The following is a 21,991-nucleotide window of genomic DNA, read 5'->3' as shown; positions in this document are numbered from 1 at the left end:
ACAACTTTGGGAGTGATGAAAATGTTCATTCTGTTGATCACAGTGATAGTGTCACAGATGTAAACATATGACAAAACTTATCAAACTCTCCACTTTAAATATGTGGAGTTAATTGTATGTCACATACCTTGATAAAGCTGGTTTTTGTTTTGTTTGTTTTGTTTTGTCTTTTTTATTTTAGGGCTGCACCCTTGGCATATGGAGGTTCCCAGGCTAGGGGTTGAATCAGAGCTGTAGCTGCTGGCCTACACCACTGTGCCACAGCAACGCCAGATCTGAGCTGAGCCTGAAACCTACACCACAGCCCCCGGTAACACTGGATCCTTCACCCACTGAGTGAGGCCAGGGATCGAACCTGCATCCTCATGGATGCCAGTCAGATTGGTTTCTGCTGAGCCACGATGGGAACTCCTGTTTTTGTTTTTTAAGGTGACCCCAAGGAGTTCCTGCTGTGGCTCAGTGGTAACGAACCCAACTAGTATCCATGAGGACTCGGGTTCAATCCCTGGCCTCGCTCAGTGGGTTAAGGATCCGGCGTTGCCGTGGGCTGTGGCGCAGGTCACAGATTCGACTCCAATCCTGAGTTGCTATGGCTGTGTGGTAGGCCGGCAGCTACAGCTCGGATGTTGAATGGGACCTTCCATGTGCCGGGGATGTGGACCTAAGAAGACAAAAAAAAAAAGATGACTCCAAGATCAAGATGTGGGTCATCGGACACCAACAAGTTTACCTCCCCAGTGTGCAGGGGAACTGAACCAAGGGCCTCAGCTCTGCTTTCTCTGAGCTCAGGACCAGGGCTTCTTATAAGCTCCAAATGAGCATTTTACAAATGCAATGAAAGCAGCCTGGTTTTCGCCTCTGCATCCTTACTGCCCTTCCTCATGGCTCTCCATCATATTTAAACCAAAGCAAAGAGGCACCAATGTATGCTTTTGAAATTCCAGCTCTACCCCATCCTCACTGTGAGAAAGACGATCAATAATTCTTAGAACAACAGCACAACCAGATCTATTTTATTGTGTGCACAGAGTCCTACCAGAAGGAACGCCCCACCAGAGATTCAAGTTGTATTATTTCTGTTCTTTATTAAGAACAATTGGTGTTCCCCCTGTGGTGCAGTGAGGTAAAGATCCAGCTTGTCTCTGGCATTGCCGGTTCTATCTGCAGCCTGGGGCAATGTTTTAAGGATCTGGTGTTGCTGCGGCTGGGGCATAGATCTAAGCTTTAGCTCAGATTTGATCCCTGGCCTGGGAACTTCCAAATGCCGCAGCTGCAGAAGAAAAAGGGAAAAAATTAATTTTTTTAAAAAAGGGGTGTTCCCACTGTGGCACAATGGGATCAACTTGGGAGCGCTGGAATGCAGGTTCAAACCCCAGCTGAGCTGGGTTAAGGATCTGGTGTTGCCACAGCTGCAGCTTAGGTTGCAACTTTGGCTTGGATCTAAGCCCTGGCCTGGGAACTCCATATGCTGTGGGGCGCCCCCAAAAAAAGAAAAAAAAAGAAGAAGAAAGAACTACTTGCCCCTGTGCCATAGCATAGATGAGACCAAGAAAGCACTTGGATATCATTGCGGATGGCTGCATCTGTTACCATCAGGTGTAATAGAAAGCCCAGCTGTTTATATATGTGGGTTTATTCTCTCACTTTACTGAGGACCAGAAGAAAGCAGTCAAACTCTTTTGGCAGCCCCGTGGAGCCATCAGGGTCTCAGCCTTCTTCTGTCTCCTCAGGTAAGAGGTCTCCATCCTCAAGGTCACGTGGTATCTGCTGGGGACCTTTGATCTGAGCAGCAGGAGGGAAGAAGGGGGAAAGGAGCAGTAGCCTGAGTGACCCGGAAGGCAAAAGCTGTGCTCCCCGGAAGAAGAAGAACGAGGTCAGCAGGAGATCCGCTAAGCATGGGGAGTCAGAGAGATGCTGGTCACCAGAACCAAGCCTGGGAAGGCACTCGTGCTGTCCTGCTCCTAAAAGAGTTCATCACTGGAGCTGAAACATGTCCTCTGGGCTTAAGGACCAATCATTGAATGTGATGCTAAGATTTTCTTTCCCTGGAGAGCCTGTGTTCTGGTCCCACTCTTCAGGGACTGCCTTACAAGTGCAGGCAGGACCTGCCTCCTCTCTGCAGACCGAACCTGGGTGACTCCCCTGGGGCTCTGCCCCTGAAAGCCTCACATCTTCCTCTTTAGTCGCTCAGCCACTGGACGTTTCTGGGCTACTGGCCGGGAAGTCGCTCAGCCACTGGGTGTTTCTGGGCTGCCGGCTGTGAATGGGCACATTCAAGCAAGACGAGTGTTTGCTGCCCACGAGCACATACTTGGAAAGTGGTTCTGAGCCACACGTTCATAGAAGTAAGCATGTTACCTTTAGGGGGAGCAGTGGGAACGCAGTGGGAGGTCTGCTCTGCAGAGGAAGGAAACATTGGTATCACACAGTAAGAGGCACAGAGGAGCCAGTCAGAAGGTGGCTGCTTTCAACAGACCGGACGCTCCTGCCAGCCAGCCCCAGGCTGCATCTGTCCCAGGCCCCAGCTCTCTGATGTTGGAACCCGGGGAGCTCCTGCCTCACGCACACTGAGTGGCTAAGTGGCCTCACCACACCTTGTGAAACTTGGCTCTGAGGGCCTCACATCTGTGAGGCATCGGAAGCCTGAATGAGTGGTTGGCTCTCCAACAGAAGCCCCTCTGCTGAACATGACCTTGAGAAGCCAGCAGCCCAACCCTGACTGGAGTGCTGCTTCCCCCACTACTGTGACCAGCAAGGGAGCTGGGGAATGGTCCTGGCTTCGCTGCTCCCCAGGACCTGCTGCTACGCAGTTGCTGGGCTCCTCCACCACCATCAGTGAACAAGACCAGAGGGAGTGCAGCTGTACCCCCTTCCCTCAAAACACAGGATAGTCCTACAGGTCCCTGGACACAAAACCAGGAGAGGGTAGGAGTCACGGTGTTGGGGGGGAGGTGTTTATCCTGGACTTCTGAGCCTCCTGCTCAAGTGGGGTTCTTCAGCCACAATTAAGGTAATACATCCTCATTGTTTAAAATCGATTTCAGGAGTTCCCATCTTGGTACAGCGGAAACGAATCCGACTAGGAACCATGAGGCTGTAGGTTCGATCCCTGCCCTTGCTCAGTGGGTTAAGGATCCGGCGTTGCCATGAGCTGCGGTGTAGGTCGAAGATGAGGCTCGGGTCTGGCATTGCTGTGGCTGTGGCGTAGGCCAGCGGCAATAGCTCTGATTGGACCCCTAGCCTGGGAACCTCCATATGCTGTGGGTGCAGCCCTAAAAAGACAAAAAAATAAAAATAGAAATAAATAAAAAATAAAATAAAATTGATTTCAGCGTGAACTAGAAGCTGCAAAGGAAAATAAGTCCCCCTCCCCCAACACCCAGCTTCACTCCCTCAGGACTACAACATGCATTTTCAGGTACATCTTTATAGAAATTTTCTCTCGAAGTGTATTCTGTTGATTGCCTTTGCAAGAGTTTTATTTATAAATAACTCAATAATAATAATAAGTAATGAAAAGTAATAATAATAACTAATGTACAAAGCACATCTTATTTATGTTGAAATTGAAACTGGAAAAACTCAAACAACTAGAAGTGATAAAAGTGGATGTTCAATCCTCCCCAGATGCAGTCTTTGAAGTGACCACCAGGTGTCAGAGTTATCAATAGTATTCCCCAAATTACAACTGGAAAGTTACAAGAAGGGAAAAGTGCCTGCTAGAATGAGATGGATTCCCAGTAAATAGGATTACTGGGCCCTTTGGCCCAATATCTTGTCTACTTAGGGTTGGTTGGCAAGGGAGTAAAGGAAGCTGTGGAAAAAATATATATATTACCTTCTCCGACCATGGATTATTCCCATTCTGTAGGGATCCCTTTGATCTTTAGAGAAACTCCTAAAACGCTGTTGAATGTCACATGGGAAATGTAAAAATGGGCAGAGTCGGGCCTCCTACAGCTGTGAGGCAACTTTTGGAAGGCGGTGCCATCTCTCCTCTTCTCAATCAGGAAGCCAGAGGAAGGGTGAAAACACGAGGAAGACAGGTACCCAAGGAGGGTTCCGCTGTAGCCATCCTTGGGTCAAGAGGGGAGAATCCAGTTCTGTATGAGGCGCTGCTCCTACCTGACCTTGAACATCATGGTCCTTAGTCATTTCCGATTTGACCTCCTCACATATACTTCCTCTACCAGGTCTCATGGGCTGTTTCTAGAGCTGCTGGCCTGGAAAACATCCACCCTTCGTGCCTGAGGACAGAGGGTGGAGCCTCTGCCATCACAATTTTCAGGCTGTCACCCAGGGGTAGTTACGCTGCTCTGCCTCCAGGGGCCCAACCGCCCTGCTGGCACAACCCAGAGGGCTCCAGTGGAGTCAATTCACTGTGGAGACTCCAGGCGATGCCCATGGCACCAACCCAGCTGAAAGGGGGGAATCAAAGCAGTTCCAGCACAGGCTCGTGAGAGGAGGAGACGATGACCAAGGCTCCTCTCCCTGGGGAGGGCACAGGTGAAGACTGTCAACAAGGAAGGACTATCCCTGCCACGTGTCCCAATTGGCACTTGTCTAGGCTGCTCCCTGGACCACATCCCATTTCTGGCCAGGGGTCCCGGGAAGGGTTCAGACCCACTACACAATGGGGCTTTTCGTGGGTGGAACTTCACTGTGAGTGACGATGCCAAGCTTGTGGAAGGGCAAGGAGGTGGTATACGGAGAGGGGAGAAGGCAAGAAGGGGTTGACACTTCCTGGACAATGTCGCTGATACTTCAACATTTCTCAAGACTTGTGATTTCCATGAATTTGGACAGGCAGATTAAGGTGACTTTTTATGTGATTTGAATGACATCATCTGCTAATTTGGTACATCCTATATAGGCCGCATGAAGCAACAGTAATTATTTAAGTCAGTATACACCTTAAATGCTATATACATAATTTAAAAGGATACACCTGTGGTGCCATACACATAATAAAAATGCCAGCTATTATTCAAACATGGGTAGTATTCATATTGAAATATGACCATGCATGATGTTTGAAGTTTCAAACAGCATATACAAGCCAAATGTTTCATTTAAAAATAAAAAGAGATAAAGCAATGTTTATATTGGGATCCACGTTAATTTACTGTGACTGGCATATGAACTGCTGCTTTGATGTGGCCAGCACTGGTATGGCAATTGAAGGGCTTGAGGGCTGGTTTTTTGTTTTGTTTTGTTTTTTTTCCATTATCCTTCATATGGAACAGGAAGAATCTCTCATAACGCTAACCATAGTCTGACTGTTTCAAAGGCAATACCCTCCACACTAAGCCAAGGGACCATGGAGCTCCATCCTAATCCACTCCGCGCTTCTCTACCTCAAGGAGAACTCAGTTATTGTTCTGTGACTCCTGGCTAATTCTGGACCCACTAGAGCCCCATAAATCAAAAAGCCTTCCCTATCCCTGAAAAGTCTGGCTATCCAACACTTGTTCTACAGCATAAGCCACTCAACTGAGAAGGGTTTCACAAGTCCAGGACAGACTTCGCGGGTCAAAGTGTATTTTGAGATCCCCAGGCTTCTAGGTCTCCTCTGGAACCAGAACAACAATGGGGGGTCCCCAGGAAAGGAGAGGACTCAGCCCCCTGCCCCATCACACACGCCTGCTGGCCGCCCGCCCCCTCCAGCGTAATCACGCTGCGGGCAGGTGAGTCAGAGAGGAGGTGGGCGGCGGTGTTTGGCTTTACCTTGTGCACGGTATCCTGATGCTAATGACTCCTCCCTCTACCTAAGCCTTCTTCCAAGCCCTGCACCCGGCCAGGCAAAAGGTCTGATTCAGAATCTCTTCTCCTCACCAGCACCCGAGTCTGTTTCCCTTCGATAAAGCGAGTGAGGAAATTGTTGATGTGAACACACAAAAATAGAAGACTTCCTGAATCAGACATGAGTGTGGGGGCAGCGTGAGGCCGAGCTGAGAGCTCAGGCTCGCTGACCATAATTATCCCTCCCATAGGGCAGCCTTCCTTACCTGGGGCCAAGCAGCTTCTGAGGCCGTGACAAATAGCTGTGCCTGTCGAAACTCCAGAGGACACATTCCTCACCCGGCCTCCCAACCCAAGCTTCGGACCGACAGGTACCAGGAAAGTAAACAGGCTAAACCCATAGCAACAAGAGAGAACTGGTTCTCCTGCTCTCTGGATGGTTCATGACACTTCAATTAAGTTCAACACAATAGAGCTGAATTATTTTTAACCTTCATGGAGCCTCCTGGCTTCAAAGGGGAAGTATTCACGGGTAGGGCTGAAGGATGGCTAGAAGCAGAGACCCGAAAAAAAACGCACAAGTACAAATGAGCCATTTATTCAAGGAACCATTTAAGTATGGGACATTTGGTGTGTTGCTTATTTGTCATTGATTTCTCAGAATAATATAGCACATTTCCTTTACGCAGTTTCACTGTTACTTGGGCAAATGGCAGAGGAACCCTGAGTCCTGATTTCCCCGATAGTTTTGCTGCCATGATGACCAGATCACAGTTGAACAGTTCAAGATCATTCTGCCTAAAGTCAACATGAAGAGTTCCTTCTCTTTTATTTTTGGCATGAAGGGCATCATAGTTTATTTTCTTTTAAGATTTTTATTTTTTCTATTATAGTTGATTAATAATAGTTTATTAAAAAAAAAAAAAAAAACACTGGTCATAATGACCAGCATACATACACATTGTAATGGCTTTTCTCTTGGGTATTAACACTGCAGTATTTTTGTACACTGAAATGTTTCAACAGGACCAAGAATGTTAGAGATAGATCTTAGATGAAAATGAACAATATGAAGAGTTCTTTTTTTTTTTTTTTTTTTGGCTGCCTCACTGCATAGGGAGTTCCTGGGCCAGGGATCAAATCTGAGCCACAGTTGTAACCTATGTCACAGCTGCAGCAATGCCAGGTCCTTTAACCTACTGTGCCTGGTCAGGGATCAAACCTGTGTCCCAGCGCTCCAGAGATGCCACCATTCCCGTTGCGCCACAGTGGGAATTCCTGACGAGTTCTTAATGCACAATCTTTTGGACAACTTGCCTCCGTGTCTAAACAAATCTCACTTTTAATAGCTCCACTACGGGGCAAAGGGAGAGAAAGGTCCCATTTCTTCTCTTTATTCATTTATTTATTTTTTCTCTTTAGGCCTGCATGTGCGGCATATGGAATTTCCCAGGCTAGGGGTTAAATTGGAGCTGTGGCTGTGGCGTAGGCCAGAGCCGCAGCAACGCCAGATCCAAGCCTCGTCTCATGGCTACTAGTCGGGTTCATTACCACTGAGCCACAACAGAAACTGTGGAGTCCAGATTCTTATGTTTAATCTCCCAATTTTTAAATATGGACTATTAGCTTTAAAAAAGTCATCATGTCACCACTTTGCTACCTCCTTTCAATGACTAAAGGCAGTATGACTGGGAACAGGAGAACCACCATGGAAGTCACCCAAGGCTGTTAGACTTAGCTCTGAGAGCAACCCCCTGTCTGCCCCAGACAAGACGCCTCACCGTCCTAGGCTGCAGTTACCTTGTCTGGAAAGGTGAGAGATCCAAAATTCCTTTCAATCCAAACTATTACACTATATGTTTGTTTGTCTTTTAAGGGCCACACCTGCGGCATATGGAGGTTCCCAGGCTAGGGGTCCAATCAGAGCTGCAGCTACCGGCCTACACCACAGCTCACGGCAACACCGGATCCTTAACCCAGTGAGCAAGGCCAGGGATCGAACCTGCATCCTCATGGATGCCAGTCAGATTCATTTCTGCGGAGCCATGACGGAAAATCCTACTATATGGTTAAATAAGTTTTCTAGATAGTCAATTTCCCCCAGAACAACCAGAAACACAGTTTTTAAAAAAACCCATAAGAAATAGATTATTGTGCCACAGCAGGGTCTATTATGCTCTCTAGAAGTGGCACTGGTGTGGCCAAGCCACTTGGTTAATAAAACCACAAGACTGTGAACACTTTGACCAGCCCAGGTCTCTGCTGCAATAGCCACTGCCCCCCACCATGGGCAAGATAAAAACTACTTATCACAAGACACCAGCAAACTCCTAGAAGAGAACAGAGGCAAAACATTCTCTGACATCAACCTTACAGATGTGTTCTCAGGTCAGTCTCCCAAGGCAACAGAAATAAAAGCAAAAATAAGCCAATGGGACCCAATCAAACTGACAAGCTTTTGCATAGCAAAGAAAATCATCAAAAACAAAAACAAAAAGGACAACTTACAGAATGGGAGAAAACAGTTTCAAATGATGCAACTGACAAGGGCTTAATCTCTAAAATATACAAACAACTTATACAACTCAACAGCAAAAAGCCAACAACCCAATGGAAAAATGGGCAAGAAGACCTGAATAGACATTTCTCCAAAGAAGATATACAGATGGCCAATAAGCACATGAAAAAATGTTCGACATCACTGATTATTAGAAAAATGCAAATCAAAACTATTATGAGATACCACCTCACACCTGTCAGAATGGCCATCATTAATAAGTCCACTAATTACAAATGCTGGAGAGGGTGTAGAGAAAAGGGAACCTTCCTGCACTGCTGGTGGGAATGTAAATTGGTACAACCACTATGGAAAACAGAATGGAGGTGTCTTAGAAAACTATATATAGACCTACCATATGATCCAGCAATCCCACTCTTGGGCATATATCAGGACAAAACTTTCCCCGAAAAAGACACATGCACCCGCATGTTCATTGCAGCACTATTCACAATAGCCAAGACATGGAAACAACCTAAATGTCCACTGACAGATGAATGGATTAAGAAGGTGTGATATATATACACAATGGAATATTGCTCAGACATAAAAAGAACAAAATAATGCCATTTGCCATCTGCAGCAACATGGATGGAACTAAAGACTCTCATACTAAGTGAAGTAAGTCAGAAAAAGAAAGACAAATACCATATGATATCACTTACATTTGGAATCTAATATATGGCACACACGAATCTTTCCTCAGAAAAAAAAGACATGGACTTGGAGAACAGACTTGTGGTTGCCAAGGGGGAGGGGGACGGAGTGGGATGGACTGGGAATCTGAGGTTAATAGATGCAAACTATTGCTTTTGGAGCAGATAAGCAATGAGATCCTGCTGTATAACACTGGGAGCTATATCCAGTCACTTATGATGGAGCAAGATAATGTGAGAAAAAAGAATGTATACATGTATGTGTGACTGGGTCACCTTGCCGTACAGTAGAAAATTGATAGAACACTGTAAACCAGCTATAATGGAAAAAATAAAAATCATTATTTAAAAAAAACAACTGCTTATCTCCAGTACCCCATGAGTGTGGCAGGGAGTGTCTCTGTGAAACAGAATTCTCCTAGGTCTTTTGGACCCAAACCTAGGGTTTCAAGGGAACATTTTGAGGCAGAAATCAAAGTTGGCCGGCAGGCCACACTGAACCACAACTCTGGCTTTTCAAGTTCATGCTCAGCTTACCTGCGATGAGAGCTGAAGTTGCCACATCAGGGCCTTGTGTGTGAGCCAACCGTACTTGGAAGATCTCTCGTTGCATAACCCTCGGCCGTGGTCCATGTGTGTACATGAGCACATGTTCACCCTGCACAAAAGCACACAGATCTTCAGAGGCAGCACCCAATTTTTTTCAGCCCAGGAAGGGAATGAAAAAATGTTAAGCTGGAAAATAATGAGAGATGGGTAAATTAAAGGCCTGTTCCCACTATAAAGGTTAAAAAATAGGCACAGTTCAGAGCAAATCAAAGCATTCACTTTTTTGTGGTTATATTAACTTGCGTGGCTTGGGCAAACCGAAGGCCCAAAGAATAGAAAGACAAGTGGATTATAGCGATCAGCTCCTTCACACAGGCCATCTTGACACAGACAGCTTGGCTCCAAGCAAAGTAGGAGGGGTTTCAGCACCTACATTCCTAAGTGCATCAGTCGTGAACAACAGGGCCTTTTCATTTCGCTTTTAAGTAGCTGCCAAGAAGTATCGCCTATGTTTTAAAGAATGAATTCCCTTGGACTCCCAAACCAGCTCTGACCTATCTCTTCAGTTCTGTCTGCTAGAGACCCTTTCTTTCTTTTTTTTTTTTTATTGTGGCTAAAATGAATTTTATTTTGTTATTACTTTTATAATGATTTTTATTTTTTCCATTATAGTGGGTTTAGAGTATTCTGTCAATTTTCTATTCTATAGCAAAGTGACCTGGTCACACATACATAGAGACACTTTCTTCACCTGCGCCCTGCGGCTGCCCTGGCTTTAGGCGACCAGTGTTTATTCTAAGTCAGCTGGTTCTCATCCTAAGGCCCTTAAGTTATCTCTTCCCGTTCCCTGGGACGCTCTTTACCCTGATCTTCGCAAGGAAGGGCACGCAGACCCCGGCCTCCGGCTGCCCCTCAGAGGAGCCCTCTCTTGCCGTAACATAAGGTACCTCCCTATGCCTTCTGCGTCACCAGACCCTACTTTAATTCTCTGTCTACACTTCACACCACCGGACTGATTTCCTGTTCATCTCTTGCTTTACTGCCTGTCTTCTCTTGCCGGGATGTAAGCTCCACGGAGGTAAGGAGCTTGTGTCTTTTCACCACCTGTCTCCAGGAGGTGGAACAGTGCTTTGCCTACAGTGACGGCTCAATAATGTTAGTTGAAAGAGCGATGGATGGTTGGATGAATGGAGGAAGCTAGCCAGCAAATACCTGTGAGGCATCTTTGGTGCACTGGGAACAGATGAAGAATGAAAGCCTCCTTCAAGGACTCCACAGTCTACCAGGGAAGGGAGACGTTTAATATGGCGCAATATGGCACGATGGAGCGTACCCCGCCTTCGACCCATGGGGAGAGCGAGGACAATCTCTAAGGAAAGTGAAGAGTTGGCCAAAGAGCAAGGGCAAGAAGAAGGGTGGCAGGGAAGACACCCTGTTGAGAAACATCACAATAGAGGCACCAAATCTGAAAACAGACTGGGGGTTCCAGGAACCCCATGTGGTTTGGTGCCACTGGTGACAAAATGAGGGAGATGGGGCATGGAAAGAGATTCCTGGGCCAGTTTTTTGTTTGTTTGTTTCCTTTTTATGGCCACACCTATGGCATATCGACATTCCCAAGCTAGTGGTTGAATTAGAGCTGCACCTGCAGGCCCATACCACAGCCACAGCCACAGCCACAGCAACGCTGTATCTGAGCTGCATCTGCGACCTACACCACCGCTCACAGCAATGCAGGATCCTTAACCAACTGAGTGAGACCAGGGATCAAACCTGCATCCTCACAGAGACTAGGTCAGGTCCTTAACCCGCTGAGCTACAATGGGAACTCCTCTGAGCCAGTTCTTAAGGAGCCTCATAGACCAGCCTCTGGATGCTAGATTTTAATCCTCTGAACAATGGAAGCCATTGTGATGTTTTTAAGTACAGAAGTGCCATGATGGCTTTATGCTTTATAATGTTGATGACAGTGAAGGCAACGAATCAAGAGAAAAGAACAAAGCATTCAGGAGGTTATTGTCCGACCCAGGTGAGCAAACTGCCAGTGATCCCAATAGCGACCAGCAGTGGAGAAGAAAAGGAGGAGACAGACGAGAAGGCTCTTAAAAGGGTAGAATCACTAGAGCTCAGTGACCCACGAAATATGGGAGATGAGAGAAAGAATAGGGTCAAAGAAAATCCCAGGTTGTGGTTTGTGTCCTCGGAATTAAAGGTTCTTCTGCCTTAGGCCTGGGAAGCCCTAAATTCATTCTGTTGGTGATGCATTCTGTTGTGCGGCTGAATCTGAGTCTGCTCACTTACAGGAGCTCATGGACACTTGCCCACGTGGCTATCTATGGCCCCAGCACACGGGTTGGCTCATCTTCTTAACAAATAAGTGTGTATCGAAGTCCCTCTGATGTGTATCCATCAAACCTACATGTCCGGTTCACAAAGAGACCAGGTTATTATTTCAACACACAGCCGTTTTTGGAGGCACATACTGATCCATCACCACAGAAGCATGACTATTGGTCTAAATATAGATGCGCCTGTCACCTCAGAGAAAGAACAGACCAGGAGTCATGATTCCATTTACTCCAAGGAAATTTTAAGGTGATTAAATTGAAAAACAAATCGACGTGATGTTCCTGAAGTCTGTAGATCAGATCTAGAGATCCAATTATGATTACCTCACCTGTGTTTCACTTCTCTTGACTCGCATTGCTAATTCAGCCCCCAGGCCCCTCTAAAGCAGCCCTCACCCACACCCCAAGACACTGTTTTCAGTTCTCACGGCATATCCCACAGGTGCTGAAAAGCAAAGAGGGACGGCTCTCTGCCCAGACACCCTGTGGGGATCCTCAGCTTATTCCTTTCTCCTACCCTAGCCCCCATCTGCTGGTGCCAGTGAGAGGCTAGATGTTGAGAGACAGGGCGCTGGTGCCTACCAGCTTGATGTTGAATGCTGGCTTTACCATTTATAAGCTGTGTGATCTGAGGCATGCTAACGAGCCTCTCTGTGCCTCAGTTTCCACTCTTGTAAAACAAGTATAATACTATCTAATTTACCTTGTGGGGTAGTTGTGATAATTAAGTGAATTCATATTTTAAAGTCCTTAGAATAGTACCTAGCAAGTGACAAGCACTCTATATATGTAAGCTATTATTCCTACCACTGGCACTGAGGAAGCCTCCAATAGGTCCTGCTATAACATGCCAAAGCTCTAGGAGTTCTGTATCAAGGTAAGGGACAATGCCCTCTTGTTGTGACAGGCTATCAAAGTGTCACAAAGCACTATGACACATTCCTGGTGTTTCCTTCTTTTCTTTTCTTTTTTTTTTTGTTGTTGTTGTTGTTGTTGTTGTTGTTGTTGTTGCTTTTTAGGGCCACATCCGTGGCATATGGAGGTTCCCAGGCTAGTAGTCTAATTGGAGCTACAGCTGCCGGCCTAGGCCACAGCCGCAGCAATGCCAGATCTGCGCCACATCTTTGACCTACACCACAGCTCACGGCAACGCTGGATCCTCAACCCACAGAGCAAGGTCAGGGATGGAACCCGAAACCTCATGGTTCCTAGTTGGATTTGTTTCTGCTGCTGCGCCATGATGAGAATGCCTGCCCGGTGTTTTCTGAAATTGCCAGTAAGAGTTCTTTCCATTTGTCACTTGCAGCCCTCCCTGTTCACACCAAAGGACTGAGACCTGAGTCCACAGACATCCAGGCTGGAGGACACATGGGTGATGGCCATCGCATGGTCTCGCTCCCTTAGGGTGGAGCTTTGGCTTCAGGGTGGCTCCCACTCCCCAGGAGAATCCTTTGTTCATCACCCAAACAGACTTCAGGAGCCACTCTCATCTCCAAAGGAAGTGTTTAAGCCTAATCCTTTAAAAGAATTAGGGAGTTCCCGTTGTAGCTCAGCAGATTATGAATCCATGAGGTCTTGGGTTCGATCCCTGGCCTCTCCCAGTGGGTTAAGGATCCAGCACTGCCATGAGCTGTGGTGTAGGTTGAGATGTGGCTCGAATCTGGTGTTGCCAAGGCTGTGGTGTATTCCACAACTGCAGCTCCGATTCGACCCCTAATCTAGGAACTTCCATATGGCCACAGATGCAGCCATAAAAAGACAAATAAATAAATAAAAGAATCAAAGACCAGCTGTATAGTTAAATTATTTGTAAGTAGAACAAATATGAATTGTAAAAACACGCTAAATTCAAGACTAAAGAATAGTTCTGATGTGGACTTTTAATTGATCTTTGATGATAAAGTACCTGTCAATAGCCTTATCATTAGAACAGGGAGAAGAAAATCAAATTTTAAACATGATACTATTTATATTAGTATCAAAGAATCCAATACATAGAACTGCAGTGAGATCCCAGAAATAAACCTACACATATATGGACAATTAATTTACAACAAAGTAGCTAAGAACATACAATGGGGAAAGGACAATCTCTTCAATTAATGGACAGCCACATGCAAAAGTATGACTCGAGACCACTACCTTACACCATACACAAAAATTAACTCAAAATCGACTAAGTGCTTGAATGTAGGACCTGAAACCATAAAACTCCTAGATGAGAACACAGGCAGTGTGCTCTCTGACATTGGTCTTAGCAACATTTATTTGGACCTGTCTCCTTGAACAAGGGCAACAAAGCAAAAATAGACAGACTGGACCTAATCAAATTACAAACCTCTGAATAGCAAAGAAAACCATTAAAAAAATGAAAAGGCATCCTACTGTATAGGAGAAGATATTTACAAACAATATGTCCAACAAGGCGTTAAAATCTGAACTATAGAAAGAATTCACACAACTCAGTAGCCAAAAAAAAAAAAAAAGTGATTAAAAATGAGGGGAGTTCCCATCATGGCTCAGCAGTTAACCAACCCACCCGACTAGCATCCATGAGGACTCACATTTGATCCCTGGCCTGGCTCAGTGGGTTGGGGATCCAGCGTTGCCATGGGCTGTGGCGTAGGTCACAGATGTGGCTTGGATCTAGCATTGCTGTGGCTCTGGCGCAGGCCGGTGGCTGCAGCTCTTAATTCAACCCCTTTCCTGGAAGCTTCCATATGCCACAGGTGCAGCCCTAAAAAGACAAAAACACAATTAAAAAAAAATGGGGGGGAGTTCCCATTGCAGTGCATTGGAAACGAATCCAACTAGTAACCAGGAAGTTGCAGGTTGGATCCCTGGCCTCTCCCAGTGGGTTAAGGATCCAGCGTTGTTGGGAGCTGTGGTGTAGGTGACAGACTCAGCTAGGATCCTGCATTTTGGTGGCTGTGGCTGTGGTGTAGGCCAGCAGCTGGAGCTCTGATTAAATCCCTGTCCTGGGAACCTCCATATGCCGTGGATGTGGCCATAAGAAGCAAAAAAATAAATATAAAAATTAAAAAATAAAAATGGGCCGACAACCTGAATAGACATTTCTCCAAAGAAGACAAACAGATGGCCACGAGGTACATGAAGAGACGCTCAGCATCACCAAATCATTAGGGAAATGCAAATCAAAACCCCAATGAGATAATCACTTCATACTTGTCAAAATGGCTGTTATCTAAAAGACAACAAATAACAAGTGTTGGTGAGGATGTGGAGAAAAGGGAACTCGTGTACACTGTTGGTAGGAATGTAAACTGGTACAGCCACTATGGAAAACAGTATGGAGGTTCCTCAAAATATTAAGAATAGAAGTACAATACAATCCAGCAATTCCACTTTGGGGTACACCAATTCAAAAAGATACATGCTATCAATGATCATAGCAGCATTGCTTATAATAGCCAAGATATGAAAGTGATCTAAGTGTTCATCAACAGACAAACAGATGAAGAAGACGTGTATATGTGTGTGTGTGTGTGTGTTATGTATGTGAATGCACTGGAATACTACTCTGCCATAAAAAAGAATGAAATTTTGCCATTCATAACAACATGGATGGACCCAGAGCATATTATTCTTAGTAAAATAGGTCAGAGAAAGACAAATACTGTATGTTATCACTTATACTTGGAATCTAAAAAATACAACAACTAGTGAATATAACAAAAAAGAATCAGACTCACAGATATAGAGAACAAACCAGTGGTTACCAGTGGGCAGAGGGAAGGGGGAGGGGCAAGATGGGGTAAAGAATTAAGAGGTACGGACTACCATGTATAAAATAAATAGCCACAATGGTACATTGTACCACATGTAGAATACAGACAATATTTTATAATACTTATAAATGGAGGATAATCTGTAAAAGTTTTGTATTACTATGTTATACACCTAAAACTAATATGGTATTAAAAATCAACTATACCTCAATTCTTTAAAAATGACATATACACATATATGTTCACTGCAGCATTATTTACAAGAACCAAGATGTGGAAACAACCCATGTCCATCAATGGATGAATGGATTAAGGAGAGATATATATAAAAATTATATATTATCTTATATAATTATATATATATATGAAATGGAATACTACCCAGGTATAACAAAAGAATGGGATCTTGTCACTTGTGACAACATGGATAGACCTAGAGAGTATTATGCTAAGTGAAATAAGTCAGAAGGAAAAAAACAAATACTCTATGATTTCACTTATATGTAGAATCTAAACAAAACAAAAAACCCCACAAATGAACAAATAAAACACTTTGAAACAAACTCATAGATACAGAGAACAGACAGGTGGTTACTAAAGGGGAGGTTGGCTGGGGCGTGGGTGAAAGTAGTGAAGATTGCCAATTGTATGGTGACATATGGTAATTGGACTTTTGGGGGACTCTCTTTGTAGTACATACAGATGTCAAATTTTGATGTTATACACCTGAAACTTACATAACTTCTTAAAAACCTGATGCAGGAGTTCCCATCGTGGCTCAGTGGTTAATGAATCCGATGAGGAACCATGAGGTTTCAGGTTCGATCTCTGGTCTCGCTCAGTGGGTTAAGGACCCAGCGTTGCCGTGAGCTGTGGTGTAGGTTGAAGATGCGGCTCAGAGCCCTGCGTTGCTGCGGCTCTGGCATAGGCCAGCGGCTACAGCTCTGATTCAACCCTTAGCCTGGGAACCTCCATATGCCGTGGGTGCAGCCCTAGAAAAAGCAAAAAGACAAAAACAAAAAACTGATACAGAGGAATAAATCTAATAACAGATATGCAAGATCCACCCAGAAAATCAAGAAAAAAATCAAAGAAGGCCCATATAAGTGGAGAAATATGCCATATCCCCAGACACAAAGATTCAATACGACAAAGATATTTGTTCTCCTACAGATTGTATTCAATTCTAGTAAAAATTTCATCAATTTTTTGGTGTAAACTGACAAGATGATTCTGTTTTTCTATGAAATGCAAAGGGTGCAATCATAGCCAAGACAGTCAATAGGAGTTCCCGTTGTGGCTCAGTGGATGAAGAACCCAACTTAGTGCCCATGAGGATGTGGGTTTGCTCCCTGGCCTCACTCAGTAGGTTAAGGTTCTGGCATTGCTGCAAGCTGCGGTGCAGGTCACAGATGTGGCTCAGATCCTGTGTGGTTGTGGTATAGGCCGGCAGCTGCAGCTCCATTTCTACCCCTAACCCAGGAACTTACATATGCCACAAGTGTGTCCGTAAAAAGAAAAAATGAAAGAGAAAAACACTTGATAGATTTACACTACCAGATGGCAAAACTTATTATGAAATTACAGCAATTAAGTCAGCATGGTATTAGCACACATTTTTGCCAACGAAAGCTTAAAAATACACAAATAGACCAATAGAACAAAGAGAGTTTCAAAACAGACCCACACGTGTCCAGTCCTCTAATTTATGATAATGAGACCTCTGCAGGTCAGAGGGAAAGGATGATCTTTTCAAAACGGTGCTGGATCATCTGGCTGTCCACATGGAAAAACAAATTAACGTTGCGTCCTATCTTGTGCCCATCACAAAACTAAGTTCTAGAGGGAGTGTAGACATCATTGGGAAAAGCGAAGCATTGAAACGTCCAGGGGATAACTGAGGAGAACAGCATCACGCCCTTGAGGACAGGGAACGGCTTCTAAAGTAGGACACGAAAAGCACAAACCATAAAGGGAACAACTGATGAATTAGATTTCATTAAGAACTTCTGCTCATTAGGACACCATTAAGAGAGTGAGGGCAAACCACACAGTGGGAAAAGATGTCTGCCGTCCATATATTCAACAAAGGACCTGTATTCAGAATACATGCAGAATGCCACCACTCGAGTGGAAAAAGGAAACACAGTTTTAAAGGGGAGGGAAGCAAAAGACTTTAAAAGGTACTTCATAAAAGAGAATATCCAAATGGCTCAAACGTACATATATTAAATATATATATTTATATTAAATATACATTATATATACATATATATTAAAAGGACTGCAAACTAAAACAACAACAGGACCACTTGAGCCCCAGTGCAGTTCTATTTCATGACATGGGTGGTGGTTTCATAGGAAAAACTTCACTGAGTCCTACACGTAAGGATTTGTGCATTCCTCTCTCTACAGCATACTTTAATAAAAGTGTTTCCCTAAAAAAAGATGTAAGATTTTTGGGGGGGTTGGGGGGAGCTGGCACTCCAGGCATGTGGAAGTTCCCCCGCCAGGGATCAAACTTGGCTACAGAAGCAACCCAAGGGCAGCGATGACACTGGATCCTTAACCTGCTGCTAAGCCACCAGGGAACGCCAAAAAGTGTAAGATTTTAGAAATGTGCGGACCTTGTTCGGATCTCACTTTGCACAAGTCAACTGTCCAAAAAGAATCTGTGAGATAGTAGGGGGAATTTGAACCCTAACTGCGTATTTGACAATAATTATTCGTTTCTCTAGGTGATGATGATGGCACTGTGGTAACGTTTTGAAAAGAGTTCTTACCTTTTAGAGATACACGCTGATGTGTAAATACATACACTATAAATAAAATAATATCCTGGATTTGCTTCAAACTAGTCAGAAGGGGAAGGATGGCTAGAATAAGAATAAACGAGTTGGCTGCTGTAGCTGGACGGTGGGCACATGGAAATCACTGTACCATTCTCCCTACTTTCGTGTATGTTTAAAATCTTGCTTAATAACACTTTTTAAATCTTTATTTTAAAAAAAAATATATATATATTTTTTACATCTGCACCTGCAACATATGGAAGTTCCCATGCCAGGGATTGGATCCAAGCAGCAGCTGCGACTTACACCACAGCCATGGCAACTCTGGATGCTTTTAACCCACTGCACCAGGTCAGAGATTGATTCTGTGCCTCCACAGCAACTTGAGCTGTTGCAGTCGGATCCTGAACCCACTGCACCACAGCGGGACCTCCTAGAATCTTTTTAAAGCTGTGACACAGCCAAGGTTTTATGCATGGGGCTATCTATGACTCCTCTCTTCTATCCCTCCCCAACCTAATCAAATCATATTACTCAGTGACGATGGAAACCAGAAACACTGAGCCCTTAGACTACAGGGACCTCAAGAAGTTATCTCAGCTAGTCCCTCGTTATCAAGCATATTATCTGAAACAGAGGAGAACCCACACCACATCTGCACGCTGACCGGCATAGGAGACAGTATGCCTGCTCTCAGAGAAGCAATTAAAAAAGAAACTTTCCTAGGGACCTGGACATGGCCGAGCAATCACTTACCCATACTCTTCGGGCACACGCCAGTGTAAGGTTTCTAGGCAGCCTGGCTGCCATCCCTAAAAGGGGAGAGTCTCAACAGAAGCTCCTGACACCTCCCTGAGCAAGCCCTTCCTGTCCCACTCCTGGATACCAAGCGTATGCTGTCTGGCCTCATCTCAGTCCGTTATCTGTCTTCCTTTGCCAACTGACCTGTCTGGAACTGTTGATGGAGTAAAGCAATCAAGTACGAACTCCTGTATCAATCAAGACTGGCTCTTTCTTATTCCAGGATCCCAGACTAGCATAGGCTCACACGGTTTAGAAACCTTCACTACACAGATACAAGCAGTTGCAAAAACAACCTGGCTGAATGAAGCCTCCTGACTTAATGTGTCTCCCAAGAAGCCCTCAGGGTGTGGAGTTTTCTCAGTTCAAAAGAAAATTACATTCATTCATTCCTTTGGGCCCTTATTCATCATCTTAAGGTGATGTCAGCTAAATGGATAAACAATTCTCCAGGACACATGGTTTAGGGTGCTCCCTCTTCTAGGCAAAATGCTGCATTTCGACGAAGCTTTCTTGGAAAAATGAACTGCATCTTTGATCAAGAGCTTTCAGGCACCCCCCCCCCCCGTAGCTTGGTTTTTTGGGGTAGTTTTTTTTTTTTTTTTTTTGCTTTTTAGGGCCATACCTTTGGCATATGGAAGTTCCCAGGCTAGGGGTCTAATCAGAACTACAGCTGCCAGCTACAGCCATAACCACAGTCACAGCAATGCCAGATCTGAGCCTCATCTGCGACCCACACCACAGCTCATAGCAGCACTGAATCCTTAACCCACTGAGTGAGGCCAGGGATCGAACCCAAGTCCTCACAGATCCTAGTCGGGTTCATTAGCACTGAGCCATGACGGGAACTCCTAGCTCTTAATATTTCTTGATTATCACAGAAGCCCTGCCATGCACACATGCCATCACATCAAAGAAAGGATAAGAATGGAAAGAGTGGGCACTAGGAGACAATGAAAAGAGCAGTGTTGAAACTCTGTGGCTAAGGCTTACAAACACTATTTCCATCAATTTCCCTAATATTTGTCAATAATTTAGAGATGGAAAAAAAATATTATGAGATAAAGGGTCAGAGGTATAAAAGGAAATTGAACATCTTTATATTTCAGAGATATATATAGAAAGGCTTCTCTTAGGTGAAGATACAAACTAGTATCCACTAGTATTAAAGGAACCAGAAAGTTCTAAAACCCTGTCGGTCCTGATTTAGCCAAGGATGGCGCCACAAGGCACAAAAAGAAGCTAAGGGCTACTGTTTTGCAATTTTGTTGTTAATGACTGGCATCTGTGATCCTATTCAGCATTTTTAAAAATTTAGGCTATTATAATGTGTCACATTTGCCTATAATTTGGTATTATTTAGTAAAGAGGGCAATTTTATTTATTTTTATTTTTGGTCTTTTTTTTTTTTTGGTCTTTTTTCTTGTCTTTTTAAGACTGCGGCTGCTACATATAGAGGTTCCCAGGCTTGGGGTCCAATCGGAACTGTAGCCGACAGCCTGTGCCACAGCTCACGGCAACGCTGGATCCTTAACCCACTGAGCAAGGCCAGGGATCGAACCCGAGTCCTCATGGATGCTAGTCAGGTTCGCTAACTGCTGTGCCACGAGAGGAACTCCCGAAAGAGAACAATTTTAAAATAAAATTAATTGAAGTGCAGAGATTCTTCCAAAAGTTTTTTGTTTTTTGTTTTTTTAGAATTTTATGAATAATCACCTACTACAGCCTTTAGATTTTTTATTTTATTGTTTGGCCACGCCCATGGCATGTAGACGTTCCTGGGCCAGGGATTGAACCCACACTACAGGAGCGACCCAAGCCACTGCAGTGACATGGCTGGATCCTTAGCCCACTGTGCCACAAGAGAACACCCATTTTTAATTTTTAAAAGTCTAGTCATGAGACCATTACTTCTATATGGGCTGTGCTTATCTAATCAGAAAACGTATTATCTTATAATAATTAGAGTTTGTTAACAATCATAATTATGCTTTCCCATTGACTACTATTTAGGATTATCATAGCGCTGTAGGGATGAACAGCATATGTGAACCTGAGAAGAAGGAAGACTGCCCAAAGGACCTGCTGTCCAAGGACTCTAGGGACTATTAATTATTTATCTACTTTTCAATAGGAATGTCTTTTTGCCCTTTATTCCCCAGATGAATTTAACCAAGTGAGATATGAGGGTGTCTATGTGCAGAGCGAGCAGTCTGAGAACACAGGAGGTGCAGGTGAAGGAAAGAAGGAGATGTTTAAAAAGCAAGGAGAGGAATTCCGTGAGGCTCAGCAGGTTAAGGATGCGGTGTTATCACTGCCGCGGCTCAGGTCGCTGCTGTGGCACGGGTTTGATCCCTGGCCCCGGAACTTCTGTGAGCCATAGATGTGCCTAACAAATAAATAAAAATAAAAAGTAAATATATTTAACGTCATAAACTATACACAACACTGCTTTACCTGGCATGTTTTTATCATGATGAAATTTTCATGAATATTTTGATAGTTTTTGAGGGTACATTTTTTTTGGGGGGGGGCTCTTTAGCAGCATGATGTGGGATCTCAGTTCTTGGACCAGGAATTGAACCCCAGGCTGCAGCAGTGAAAGGGTTGAATCCTAACCACTAGACCACGAGAGAACTCTCTTGAGTGTATGTTAAAAACATAACACTTTTTTTTTTTTTTTTTAAGGCTGTACCCACATCATATGGAGGTTCCCAGGCAAGGGGTCAAATCAGAGCTGCAACTGCTGGCCTACACCATAGCCACAGCAACACGGGATCCAAGCCACATCTGTGAC

General features: G+C 44.5%; 1 protein-coding gene across 5 annotated transcripts in view; it reads right to left on the bottom strand.

The window, feature by feature from the left end:
• CNIH3 (cornichon family AMPA receptor auxiliary protein 3) overlaps positions 1-21,991 on the bottom strand; it is a 209,310-nt gene that overhangs the window by 182,230 nt on the left and 5,089 nt on the right. For 3 of the 5 annotated variants that reach the window (XM_047755091.1, XM_047755092.1, XM_047755093.1), the window contains exon 2: positions 9,493-9,613. In XM_047755091.1, the coding sequence (XP_047611047.1) occupies positions 9,493-9,613 (121 nt within the window). Of the gene's footprint in view, positions 1-9,492; positions 9,614-10,716; positions 10,784-11,805; positions 12,810-21,991 lie in introns of those variants that run through there. The other 2 variants (XM_047755090.1, XM_047755089.1) reach the window with 2 other exon arrangements.

Source organism: Phacochoerus africanus, chromosome 12, assembly GCF_016906955.1.
Source record: "Phacochoerus africanus isolate WHEZ1 chromosome 12, ROS_Pafr_v1, whole genome shotgun sequence".
NCBI lineage: Eukaryota > Metazoa > Chordata > Mammalia > Artiodactyla > Suidae > Phacochoerus > Phacochoerus africanus.
Note: the sequence above shows the minus strand (reverse complement) of the source record. Positions and strands in the feature narration are given on the sequence as shown.